Source organism: Octopus sinensis, linkage group LG4 (genome assembly GCF_006345805.1).
Source record: "Octopus sinensis linkage group LG4, ASM634580v1, whole genome shotgun sequence".
In the NCBI taxonomy this organism is placed as follows: Eukaryota; Metazoa; Mollusca; class Cephalopoda; order Octopoda; family Octopodidae; genus Octopus; species Octopus sinensis.
In genome coordinates, this window is record NC_043000.1 from 16626879 (window position 1) to 16641491 (window position 14613).

At 41.7% G+C, this 14613-nt stretch overlaps 1 protein-coding gene across 45 annotated transcripts in view; it reads right to left on the reverse strand.

The window, feature by feature from the left end:
* LOC115210251 (titin) overlaps positions 1-14613 on the reverse strand; it is a 626493-nt gene that overhangs the window by 68018 nt on the left and 543862 nt on the right. For 8 of the 45 annotated variants that reach the window (XM_036501821.1, XM_036501819.1, XM_036501815.1 and 5 more), the window contains exon 1: positions 906-7403. The exons of 34 other annotated variants lie outside the window; for them this stretch is intronic. In XM_036501821.1, the coding sequence (XP_036357714.1) occupies positions 906-7365 (6460 nt within the window). In that variant the 5' untranslated portion in view covers positions 7366-7403. Of the gene's footprint in view, positions 1-905; positions 7409-14613 lie in introns of those variants that run through there. 3 more of the 45 variants (XM_036501816.1, XM_036501823.1, XM_036501822.1) reach the window with 3 other exon arrangements.

A 14613-nucleotide genomic window follows, 5' to 3' on the forward strand; every position in this document is an offset into this window, starting at 1 on the left:
CAAGAAATAATTAGCAGGACCACTGAAGAGGTGGTTATAGTGTTACCTATGAAATGTGTGACCACTGAATTGATGGTTATACAACTACTAGCAATCTGGCTATATAGCCACTGAAAAGAAAGGGTTATATGACTACCAAAACTATAGTCATATGTACAGATGGTCATTGAAAAGGTGATTTCATTGTCAATGAGTGTTTAGTTGTATGGCCATGAAAAGATGGTGAAGTCAACCAATATTGATCCCTCAATACAACATTCATGAACTTGTTGAAATATTTCTAAAGCATATGTTAATCAAAGACTTTTCTGGATCATCGTTGTTGTCATTAATATTGCTTACCTGATAAAGTGTCAAGCAAATGAAATCTTTGTATTGTCTTTGAGTGCCAATTCACACAAAACAAAAAAAAAAGGTGGAGGGGGAATGAATAAAAATATGTAATAAAAACAAGCCAAATAAGATGTAATAAACCAGTTTCTACACGGAAATGAAACCTGTCAGAAGTTAGAGGATGATGGTTAAAACTCTAGGAAGTGGCATCAAAGTGCAATCAGAGAAGTCATCACTCAAATGTTGACCAACAACAACAACAATCCTGGTTTTGGTGAAGATAAAGGCCTGTTTTTTCTTTTTTCCTCAGTAACAACAGTGAAGTTGTATTTCTGAGAGACACTTTGAAGAGAATGGTTAGTTAGAGCGCTTTTGCTTAAATCAGTTTTGTTTTTATACCAGAACCTTTATATTAAGCTGAGGCCAAGGTTGAAGATATCTTTCAGCAGATATTAAGAAGAGACGAAAGTGTAAGAACGTGAACAAGTGAGTGAATGAAAAAGAGAGTGACTGAGCAAAAAAAAGAGAGAGAGAGAGAGAGGTAGGCAAAAACCAGAGATCATCTAAATTACCTTGTGAAGATGTTTTTTTCTTCTTACGATTTGATTTACGAGATTTCCGTGAAGACTTTTTTGTTGTGACCTCTTTAGTGGGGTCAGATAGAACGGTCGGTGTGCGAGAGTCTTGGAATTGGAGAGTATCTTGGTCTGAAGTTGACTGAGATGATATGTGAGTGGAATATGAAATGTCCCCTTGCTGAGTAGTGCTACTTTGAGAGCGACTACTAGAAGGTGCATCGGGTTGTTGGGTGGAAAGATGGAGGATGGATACGTCACCCTGTTGATGACCAGAGAGCTCATCAGATTTTGGAAAACTGTGTGTGATGTGTGTTTGTTCAATGTTATAGCTACTACTTTCACCTGATTGACCAGTATGTTCAAAAGTATACTTGCATTCAGTGCTGCTGCTCTGTTGAAGACCTTGTCCAAAGCTATATTCAGTGCCCTGCTGTTCAGTACCTTGAACTAACTTGGACTGACCTTGTCCAGTGGAAAGGTCATCTTTTTGCGATTGAGCTCCCTCAGAGGTGGGGTTCTTTTGTACATGTGTCTGGACGACAGAGACTATTCCACCTTCCTCTTGAAGGTGACCAGCATCACTGTCAGACGTAAGGACAGTGGTTAGAATCTGACCACCAGTGGATACTTTATTACAATGAATGTCAACAGTTTTGTCACCAACTTGATTACCATTTTCACCAGTTTGAGAATCAGCATGACGTAAATCAACTTGATGAGACTGAAGAGGAATATGTTGTTGAACATCTTGACCAGTGGACAGATGAAAACAATGTAGAGGAACATGTTTGGACACAGATGGGTCAGCAGTTTGAGGTGCAAGGAAAATTTGTTCGGTGACAGGGGGGTTAATATAAAAGCAGTATTGATCATCCCTATACTGGTCACTATGTTCGAGGTCATACTGACATTCAAAGACATTACCTTGGTCAGTATGTCTGAGGCTATACTCGCATTCTTTGTTATCTCTATGTTGGTCAATATATTTGATGCTATATTGACATTGAAAGTCATCTTGTCGTTGTTCACTGTCTTTGAGGCCGTACCGACATTCACGGTCATCTCCATGTTGGTCAGTATGTTTGAGGCCATATTCATGGTCATCTCCATGCTGGTCACTATGTTTAAGGCCATACCGACATTCATGGTCATCTCCATGTTGGTCAGTATGTTTAAGGCCATATCGACATTCATGGTCATCTCCATGCTGGTCAGTATGTTTAAGGCCATATCGACATTCATGGTCATCTCCATGCTGGTCAGTATGTTTAAGGCCATATCGACATTCATGGTCATCTCCATGCTGGTCAGTATGTTTAAGGCCATATCGACATTCATGGTCATCTCCATGCTGGTCAGTATGTTTAAGGCCATATCGACATTCATGGTCATCTCCATGCTGGTCAGTATGTTTAAGGCCATATCGACATTCATGGTCATCTCCATGCTGGTCAGTATGTTTAAGGCCATATCGACATTCATGGTCATCTCCATGTTGGTCACTATGTTTAAGGCCATATCGACATTCATGGTCATCTCCATGTTGGTCACTATGTTTAAGGCCATATCGACATTCATGGTCATCTCCATGCTGGTCAGTATGTTTAAGGCCATATCGACATTCATGGTCATCTCCATGCTGGTCAGTATGTTTGAGGCCATATCGACATTCATGATCATCTCCATGTTGGTCAGTATGTTTGAGGCCATACCGACATTCATGGTCATCTCTATGTTGACCAGTATTTTGAACTGACTTGAACTTATCTTGCCCACTGGATAGGTCATCTTTTTTGAGCTGTCCTTGGCATGAGGTGACATTGAGATTTTGTACTTGTGCCTGAATGCTAGGGACAGCCCCATCTGAACTGACACTTCCATCAACATTATGATCTTCCTCTTGAAGGTGACCAACATCACTGTCAGATGTCAGGACAGTGGTTAGAATCTGACCACCAGCAGATACTTTATCACAATGAACTCCAACAATTTTGTTAGTATCTTGATTACCATCTTCAGTTCGAGAATCATCATGATGTAATTCAACTTGATGAGCCTGAAGAGGAAGATGTTGATGAACATCTTGACCAGTGGACAGATGAAAACTATGTAGAGGTATATGTTTGTTCGTGGATAGGTCAGTAGTTTCATGTGCAAGGGAAATTTTTTCGGTTATAGGGGGGTCAACATAATAGCAGTACTGATCGGCAGGAAAATTGTCAACTAAAGGATCTTGATCAACAGATAAGTCAATGGGCTTGCAACTATCTTGACCGGTGGAGAGGTCAACGTGATGCAGGCGTGAACCACCTGTTGGGGTGTCACTATGGAAGGAAGGCCGATTAGTTGAAAGACCATCACGATGATCCTCTTGGCTAGTAGGAAGATCAGCATGAACTGGTAACCCACCAATGTATGTATTGCCTTTATTGGATGGTAAAGCAAAACCACGTGGATCAACACTGGAACTACCTTTATCTGTGAGCTGCTCAATACTTGACAGCTCTTGGCCTTCACCAATGTGAATATCTGCCTTTTTAAGTTGATCTCGACTTGTGGGAACTGGAATACCTTCACCAGTATACTGTTCCTGAGCAAGTGGAAATTTCAGGTCAGAGGATGTGACAGGAGACTGCATATCTACAATTTGAGAGGACATATGATGTATTCCTGGAGTAGAAACCACAGTCACACTACGAATGCCTTCAGGAGCAGGTATTACAACATTGTTTTCAACATCCTGACCAGCACGTAAACCAATGTTACCTTGTACATCCTGATGCGTAGGTTGATCAATATCGCTTGTAGGTCTCAGCTGACTATGTTGGTCAACTCTGTGTAGTTGTTCAAGATTACTTGGAACATCCACATGATAAACACCTGCACCAATGGACAGTCTATTACCATGATCATCTTGAGCAGTGAATGGAGAAATAGGCTGGCCATATTGGTCAGTGGGAATATGAACAGCATCAGTATCTTGAGTGGATATTTTATTATATTGAACACCTGGAGCAATGGGCTGTTTGATTATATGATCATCTTGTTTAGTAGGCAATTGGCCTTGACTAGTAGGAAGATCAGGTGTTGTATGATATTCTCCAATAGACTGTCCAATAATTTCTGGGGTATCATGACGTGTAGTGACGTCAGCATTGCCTGCTGGTTTATCGACAGGCTGAGAGCCACCTTGAGAAGAAGGTTTGGCAGCACGATGTAGCTGTTCTAGATCCACTGGAAGATCAACATGATAAACACCAAATGGACCACTAGGTTTGGCCACATCAATACTTTGCAGTTGTTTGCTGGCTGGCAGATCATGATACTGAAAATTATCTTTAGTTTTGGACATTTGTACCTGTGGAATATCTTGAGGAGAGAGTATTTCAATATTATAATCTTGATCAGGTAGAAGTTGTCGACCATGAAGAAGAGTGACATCACCTGTTTCAGTAGTATCAGCTGACTGACCAACAGGATACTCTCTGTCAACATAGTGCAAAGTTCCCGGAATAACAGGATGGTCAACAGGATAAACACTTCCACCAACAGAGCGTCTGATATTTTGATCAGTAGGAATAGGGACTTGCTGACCAATGTAACCAACAGATGGCTCAACAACATGAATGTCTTTACGAGAGAGTGGCTCTACAGGTAGCTGGTGATCTTGACCTGGAAAAACATAAACAGGTGTGGTACGATACTCTCCAATAGTGTGTTCAATACCTTCTGGGAAGTCTTGAGTACTTCGTATGTCAGCTTGAGTAAGTGATTTGTCAATATCTTGAGAGCTGACTGGACGGGAAGGTGGGTCAACACGATGTAATTGCTCAAGATCCACTGGAAGATCAACATGGTAGACACCAAATGAACCAGTAGGTTTGGTAACTTTAGTATCTGGCAGCACTTCACCAGTTGGTACATCATAATATTCATCATGATCTTCAGGTTTCCTCATTTCTACGTGTGGAATATCTGGAGCAGACAGCTTTCCAATGTTATAATCTTGATCAGATGGAATTTGTTGACTATATGAAATGTTGGTTTCAACTGGTTCAATGCTATCAACTGATTGATTGATAGGAAACTCTCCACTTTGAAAGGAAGGTTTCTCAACACGGTGCAAAGTTTCCAGAGCAACAGGTTGGTCTACATGATATACACCTCCACCAACAGAGCGTCTGACATTCCGATCAGTAGGAATAGGGACTTGCTGATGAATTTGATCAACAGATGACTCAACTACAGGAATGTCTTTACGAGAGAGTGGCTCTACAGGTAGCTGGTGATCTTGACCTGGAACAATATCAACAGGTGTGGTACGATATTCTCCAATAGTGTGTACAATACCTTCTGGGAAGTCTTGAGTAGTTGGGATGTCAGCTTGAGTAAGTGATTTGTCAATATCTTGAGAGCTGACTGGACGAGAAGGTGGGTCAACACGACGTAATTGTTCAAGATCCATTGGAAGATCAACATGGTAGACACCAAATGGACCAGTAGGTTTGGTAACTTTACTATCTGGCAGCACTTCACCAGTTGGTACATCATAATATTCATCATGATCTTCAGGTTTCCTCATTTCTACGTGTGGAATATCTGGAGCAGACAGCTTTCCAATGTTATAATCTTGATCAGATGGAATTTGTTGACTATACGAAATGTTGGTTTCAACTGGTTCAATGCTATCAACTGATTGATTGATAGGATACTCTCCACTTTGAAAGGAAGGTTTCTCAACACGGTGCAAAGTTTCCAGAGCAACAGGCTGGTCTACATGATATACACCTCCACCAACCGAGCGTCTGACATTTTGATCAGTAGGAATAGGGACTTGCTGATGAATTTGATCAACAGATGACTCAACTACAGGAATGTCTTTACGAGAGAGTGGCTCAACAGGTAGATCGTGATCTTGACCTGGGACAACATCAACAGGTGTGGTACGATATTCTCCAATAGTGTGTTCAATACCTTCTGGGAAGTCTTGAGTAGTTGGGATGTCAGCTTGAGTAAGTGATTTGTCAATATCTTGAGAGCTGACCGGACGAGAAGGTGGGTCAACACGATGTAATTGTTCAAGATCCACTGGAAGATCAACATGGTAGACACCGAATGGACCAGTAGGTTTGGTAACTTTAGTATCTGGCAGCACTTCACCAGTTGGTACATCATAATATTCATCATGATCTTCAGGTTTCCTCATTTCTACGTGTGGAATATCTGGAGCAGACAGCTTTCCAATGTTATAATCTTGATCAGATGGAATTTGTTGACTATACGCAATGTTGGCATCAACTGGTTCAATGCTATCAACTGATTGATCAATAGGATACTCTCCACTTTGAAAGGAAGGTTTCTCAACACGGTGCAAAGTTTCCAGAGCAACAGGCTGGTCTACATGATATACACCTCCACCAACCGAGCGTCTGACATTCCGATCAGTAGGAATAGGGACTTGCTGATGAATTTGATCAACAGATGACTCAACTACTGGAATGTCTTTACGAGAGAGTGGCTCAACAGGTAGATCGTGATCTTGACCTGGGACAACATCAACAGGTGTGGTACGATATTCTCCAATAGTGTGTTCAATACCTTCTGGGAAGTCTTGAGTAGTTGGGATGTCAGCTTGAGTAAGTGATTTGTCAATATCTTGAGAGCTGACTGGACGAGAAGGTGGGTCAACACGATGTAATTGCTCAAGATCCACTGGAAGATCAACATGGTAGACACCAAATGGACCAGTAGGTTTGGTAACTTTAGTATCTGGCAGCACTTCACCAGCTGGTACATCATAATATTCATCATGATCTTCAGGTTTCCTCATTTCTACATATGGAATATCTGGAGCAGACAGCTTTCCAATGTTATAGTCTTGATCAGATGGAATTTGTTGACTATACGAAATGTTGGCATCATCTGGTTCAATGCTATCAACTGATTGATCAATAGGATACTCTCCACTTTGAAAGGAAGGTTTCTCAACACGGTGCAAAGTTTCCAGAGCAACAGGCTGGTCTACATGATATACACCTCCACCAACAGAACGTCTGACATTCCGATCAGTAGGAATAGGGACTTGCTGATGAATTTGATCAAGAGATGACTCAACTACAGGAATGTCTTTACGAGAGAGTGGCTCTACAGGTAGCTGGTGATCTTGACCTGGAAAAACATCAACAGGTGTGGTACGATATTCTCCAATAGTGTGTTCAATACCTTCTGGGAAGTCTTGAGTAGTTGGGATGTCAGCTTGAGTAAGTGATTTGTCAATATCTTGAGAGCTGACTGGACGAGAAGGTGGGTCAACACGATGTAATTGCTCAAGATCCACTGGAAGATCAACATGGTAGACACCAAATGGACCAGTAGGTTTGGTAACTTTAGTATCTGGCAGCACTTCACCAGCTGGTACATCATAATATTCATCATGATCTTCAGGTTTCCTCATTTCTACATATGGAATATCTGGAGCAGACAGCTTTCCAATGTTATAGTCTTGATCAGATGGAATTTGTTGACTATACGAAATGTTGGCATCATCTGGTTCAATGCTATCAACTGATTGATCAATAGGATACTCTCCACTTTGAAAGGAAGGTTTCTCAACACGGTGCAAAGTTTCCAGAGCAACAGGCTGGTCTACATGATATACACCTCCACCAACAGAACGTCTGACATTCCGATCAGTAGGAATAGGGACTTGCTGATGAATTTGATCAACAGATGACTCAACTACAGGAATGTCTTTACGAGAGAGTGGCTCAACAGGTAGCTGGTGATCTTGACCTGGAAAAACATCAACAGGTGTGGTACGATATTCTCCAATAGTGTGTTCAATACCTTCTGGGAAGTCTTGAGTAGTTGGGATGTCAGCTTGAGTAAGTGATTTGTCAATATCTTGAGAGCTGACTGGACGAGAAGGTGGGTCAACACGATGTAATTGTTCAAGATCCACTGGAAGATCAACATGGTAGACACCAATGGACCAGTAGGTTTGGTAACTTTACTATCTGGCAGCACTTCACCAGTTGGTACATCATAATATTCATCATGATCTTCAGGTTTCCTCATTTCTACTGTGGAATATCTGGAGCAGACAGCTTTCCAATGTTATAATCTTGATCAGATGGAATTTGTTGACTATACGAAATGTTGGTTTCAACTGGTTCAATGCTATCAACTGATTGATTGATAGGATACTCTCCACTTTGAAAGGAAGGTTTCTCAACACGGTGCAAAGTTTCCAGAGCAACAGGCTGGTCTACATGATATACACCTCCACCACCGAGCGTCTGACATTTTGATCAGTAGGAATAGGGACTTGCTGATGAATTTGATCAACAGATGACTCAACTACAGGAATGTCTTTACGAGAGAGTGGCTCAACAGGTAGATCGTGATCTTGACCTGGGACAACATCAACAGGTGTGGTACGATATTCTCCAATAGTGTGTTCAATACCTTCTGGGAAGTCTTGAGTAGTTGGGATGTCAGCTTGAGTAAGTGATTTGTCAATATCTTGAGAGCTGACCGGACGAGAAGGTGGGTCAACACGATGTAATTGTTCAAGATCCACTGGAAGATCAACATGGTAGACACCGAATGGACCAGTAGGTTTGGTAACTTTAGTATCTGGCAGCACTTCACCAGTTGGTACATCATAATATTCATCATGATCTTCAGGTTTCCTCATTTCTACGTGTGGAATATCTGGAGCAGACAGCTTTCCAATGTTATAATCTTGATCAGATGGAATTTGTTGACTATACGCAATGTTGGCATCAACTGGTTCAATGCTATCAACTGATTGATCAATAGGATACTCTCCACTTTGAAAGGAAGGTTTCTCAACACGGTGCAAAGTTTCCAGAGCAACAGGCTGGTCTACATGATATACACCTCCACCAACCGAGCGTCTGACATTCCGATCAGTAGGAATAGGGACTTGCTGATGAATTTGATCAACAGATGACTCAACTACTGGAATGTCTTTACGAGAGAGTGGCTCAACAGGTAGATCGTGATCTTGACCTGGGACAACATCAACAGGTGTGGTACGATATTCTCCAATAGTGTGTTCAATACCTTCTGGGAAGTCTTGAGTAGTTGGGATGTCAGCTTGAGTAAGTGATTTGTCAATATCTTGAGAGCTGACTGGACGAGAAGGTGGGTCAACACGATGTAATTGCTCAAGATCCACTGGAAGATCAACATGGTAGACACCAAATGGACCAGTAGGTTTGGTAACTTTAGTATCTGGCAGCACTTCACCAGCTGGTACATCATAATATTCATCATGATCTTCAGGTTTCCTCATTTCTACATATGGAATATCTGGAGCAGACAGCTTTCCAATGTTATAGTCTTGATCAGATGGAATTTGTTGACTATACGAAATGTTGGCATCATCTGGTTCAATGCTATCAACTGATTGATCAATAGGATACTCTCCACTTTGAAAGGAAGGTTTCTCAACACGGTGCAAAGTTTCCAGAGCAACAGGCTGGTCTACATGATATACACCTCCACCAACAGAACGTCTGACATTCCGATCAGTAGGAATAGGGACTTGCTGATGAATTTGATCAAGAGATGACTCAACTACAGGAATGTCTTTACGAGAGAGTGGCTCTACAGGTAGCTGGTGATCTTGACCTGGAAAAACATCAACAGGTGTGGTACGATATTCTCCAATAGTGTGTTCAATACCTTCTGGGAAGTCTTGAGTAGTTGGGATGTCAGCTTGAGTAAGTGATTTGTCAATATCTTGAGAGCTGACTGGACGAGAAGGTGGGTCAACACGATGTAATTGCTCAAGATCCACTGGAAGATCAACATGGTAGACACCAAATGGACCAGTAGGTTTGGTAACTTTAGTATCTGGCAGCACTTCACCAGCTGGTACATCATAATATTCATCATGATCTTCAGGTTTCCTCATTTCTACATATGGAATATCTGGAGCAGACAGCTTTCCAATGTTATAGTCTTGATCAGATGGAATTTGTTGACTATACGAAATGTTGGCATCATCTGGTTCAATGCTATCAACTGATTGATCAATAGGATACTCTCCACTTTGAAAGGAAGGTTTCTCAACACGGTGCAAAGTTTCCAGAGCAACAGGCTGGTCTACATGATATACACCTCCACCAACAGAACGTCTGACATTCCGATCAGTAGGAATAGGGACTTGCTGATGAATTTGATCAACAGATGACTCAACTACAGGAATGTCTTTACGAGAGAGTGGCTCAACAGGTAGCTGGTGATCTTGACCTGGAAAAACATCAACAGGTGTGGTACGATATTCTCCAATAGTGTGTTCAATACCTTCTGGGAAGTCTTGAGTAGTTGGGATGTCAGCTTGAGTAAGTGATTTGTCAATATCTTGAGAGCTGACTGGACGAGAAGGTGGGTCAACACGATGTAATTGTTCAAGATCCACTGGAAGATCAACATGGTAGACACCAAATGGACCAGTAGGTTTGGTAACTTTAGTATCTGGCAGCACTTCACCAGCTGGTACATCATAATATTCATCATGATCTTCAGGTTTCCTCATTTCTACAAATGGAATATCTGGAGCAGACAGCTTTCCAATGTTATAATCTTGATCAGATGGAATTTGTTGACTATACGAAATGTTGGCATCAACTGGTTCAATGCTATCAACTGATTGATCAATAGGATACTCTCCACTTTGAAAGGAAGGTTTCTCAACACGGTGCAAAGTTTCCAGAGCAACAGGCTGGTCTACATGATATACACCTCCACCAACAGAGCGTCTGACATTCCGATCAGTAGGAATAGGGACTTGCTGATGAATTTGATCAAGAGATGACTCAACTACAGGAATGTCTTTACGAGAGAGTGGCTCTACAGGTAGCTGGTGATCTTGACCTGGGACAATATCAACAGGTGTGGTACGATATTCTCCAATAGCGTGTTCAATACCTTCTGGGAAGTCTTGAGTAGTTGGGATGTCAGCTTGAGTAAGTGATTTGTCAATATCTTGAGAGCTGACTGGACGAGAAGGTGGGTCAACACGATGTAATTGCTCAAGATCCACTGGAAGATCAACATGGTAGACACCAAATGGACCAGTAGGTTTGGTAACTTTAGTATCTGGCAGCACTTCACCAGCTGGTACATCATAATATTCATCATGATCTTCAGGTTTCCTCCTCATTTCTACATATGGAATATCTGGAGCAGACAGCTTTCCAATGTTATAATCTTGATCAGATGGAATTTGTTGACTATACGAAATGTTGGCATCATCTGGTTCAATGCTATCAACTGATTGATCAATAGGATACTCTCCACTTTGAAAGGAAGGTTTCTCAACACGGTGCAAAGTTTCCAGAGCAACAGGCTGGTCTACATGATATACACCTCCACCAACAGAACGTCTGACATTCCGATCAGTAGGAATAGGGACTTGCTGATGAATTTGATCAACAGATGACTCAACTACAGGAATGTCTTTATGAGAGAGTGGCTCTACAGGTAGCTGGTGATCTTGACCTGGAAGAACATCAACAGGTGTGGTACGATATTCTCCAATAGTGTGTTCAATACCTTCTGGGAAGTCTTGAGTAGTTGGGATGTCAGCTTGAGTAAGTGATTTGTCAATATCTTGAGAGCTGACTGGACGAGAAGGTGGGTCAACACGATGTAATTGTTCAAGATCCACTGGAAGATCAACATGGTAGACACCAAATGGACCAGTAGGTTTGGTAACTTTACTATCTGGCAGCACTTCACCAGTTGGTACATCATAATATTCATCATGATCTTCGGGTTTCCTCATTTCTACGTGTGGAATATCTGGAGCAGACAGCTTTCCAATGTTATAATCTTGATCAGATGGGTTTTGTTGACTATACGAAATGTTGGCATCAACTGATTGATCAATAGGATACTCTCCATTTTGAAAGCAAGGTTTCTCAACACGATGCAAAGTTTCCAGAGCAACAGGCTGGTCTACATGATATACACCTCCACCAACCGAGCGTCTGACATTTTGATCAGTAGGAATAGGGACTTGCTGATGAATTTGATCAACAGATGACTCAACTACAGGAATGTCTTTACGAGAGAGTGGCTCTACAGGTAGCTGGTGACCTTGACCTGGAAAAACATCAACAGGTGTGGTACGATACTCTCCAATAGTGTGTTCAATACCTTCTGGGAAGTCTTGAGTAGTTGGGATGTCAGCTTGAGTAAGTGATTTGTCAATATCTTGAGAGCTGACTGGACGAGAAGGTGGGTCAACACGATGTAATTGTTCAAGATCCACTGGAAGATCAACATGGTAGACACCAAATGGACCAGTAGGTTTGGTAACTTTAGTATCTGGCAGCACTTCACCAGCTGGTACATCATAATATTCATCATGATCTTCAGGTTTCCTCATTTCTACATATGGAATATCTGGAGCAGACAGCTTTCCAATGTTATAATCTTGATCAGATGGAATTTGTTGACTATACGAAATGTTGGCATCATTTGGTTCAATGCTATCAACTGATTGATCAATAGGATACTCTCCACTTTGACAGGAAGGTTTCTCAACACGGTGCAAAGTTTCCAGAGCAACAGGCTGGTCTACATGATATACACCTCCACCAACAGAACGTCTGACATTCCGATCAGTAGGAATAGGGACTTGCTGATGAATTTGATCAACAGATGACTCAACTACAGGAATGTCTTTACGAGAGAGTGGCTCTACAGGTAGCTGGTGATCTTGACCTGGAAAAACATCAACAGGTGTGGTACGATATTCTCCAATAGTGTGTTCAATACCTTCTGGGAAGTCTTGAGTAGTTGGGATGTCAGCTTGAGTAAGTGATTTGTCAATATCTTGAGAGCTGACTGGACGAGAAGGTGGGTCAACACGATGTAATTGTTCAAGATCCACTGGAAGATCAACATGGTAGACACCAAATGGACCAGTAGGTTTGGTAACTTTAGTATCTGGCAGCACTTCACCAGTTGGTACATCATAATATTCATCATGATCTTCAGGTTTCCTCATTTCTACGTGTGGAATATCTGGAGCAGACAGCTTTCCAATGTTATAATCTTGATCAGATAGGTTTTGTTGACTATACGAAATGTTGGCATCAACTAGTTCAATGCTATCAACTGATTGATCAATAGGATACTCTCCATTTTGAAAGGAAGGTTTCTCAACACGGTGCAAAGTTTCCAGAGCAACAGGCTGGTCTACATGATATACACCTCCACCAACCGAGCGTCTGACATTTTGATCAGTAGGAATAGGGACTTGCTGATGAATTTGATCAACAGATGACTCAACTACAGGAATGTCTTTACGAGAGAGTGGCTCTACAGGTAGCTGGTGATCTTGACCTGGAAAAACATCAACAGGTGTGGTACGATACTCTCCAATAGTGTGTTCAATACCTTCTGGGAAGTCTTGAGTAGTTGGGATGTCAGCTTGAGTAAGTGATTTGTCAATATCTTGAGAGCTGACTGGACGAGAAGGTGGGTCAACACGATGTAATTGTTCAAGATCCACTGGAAGATCAACATGGTAGACACCAAATGGACCAGTAGGTTTGGTAACTTTACTATCTGGCAGCACTTCACCAGTTGGTACATCATAATATTCATCATGATCTTCAGGTTTCCTCATTTCTACGTGTGGAATATCTGGAGCAGACAGCTTTCCAATGTTATAATCTTGATCAGATAGGTTTTGTTGACTATACGAAATGTTGGCATCAACTAGTTCAATGCTATCAACTGATTGATCAATAGGATACTCTCCATTTTGAAAGGAAGGTTTCTCAACACGGTGCAAAGTTTCCAGAGCAACAGGCTGGTCTACATGATATACACCTCCACCAACCGAGCGTCTGACATTTTGATCAGTAGGAATAGGGACTTGCTGATGAATTTGATCAACAGATGACTCAACTACAGGAATGTCTTTACGAGAGAGTGGCTCTACAGGTAGCTGGTGATCTTGACCTGGAAAAACATCAACAGTGTGGTACGATACTCTCCAATAGTGTGTTCAATACCTTCTGGGAAGTCTTGAGTAGTTGGGATGTCAGCTTGAGTAAGTGATTTGTCAATATCTTGAGAGCTGACTGGACGAGAAGGTGGGTCAACACGATGTAATTGTTCAAGATCCACTGGAAGATCAACATGGTAGACACCAAATGGACCAGTAGGTTTGGTAACTTTACTATCTGGCAGCACTTCACCAGTTGGTACATCATAATATTCATCATGATCTTCAGGTTTCCTCATTTCTACGTGTGGAATATCTGGAGCAGACAGCTTTCCAATGTTATAATCTTGATCAGATGGAATTTGTTGACTATACGAAATGTTGGCATCAACTGGTTCAATGCTATCAACTGATTGATCAATAGGATACTCTCCATTTTGAAAGCAAGGTTTCTCAACACGGTGCAAAGTTTCCAGAGCAACAGGCTGGTCTACATGATATACACCTCCACCAACCGAGCGTCTGACATTTTGATCAGTAGGAATAGGGACTTGCTGATGAATTTGATCAACAGATGACTCAACTACAGGAATGTCTTTACGAGAGAGTGGCTCTACAGGTAGCTGGTGATCTTGACCTGGAAGAACATCAACAGGTGTGGTACGATACTCTCCAATAGTGTGTTCAATACCTTCTGGGAAG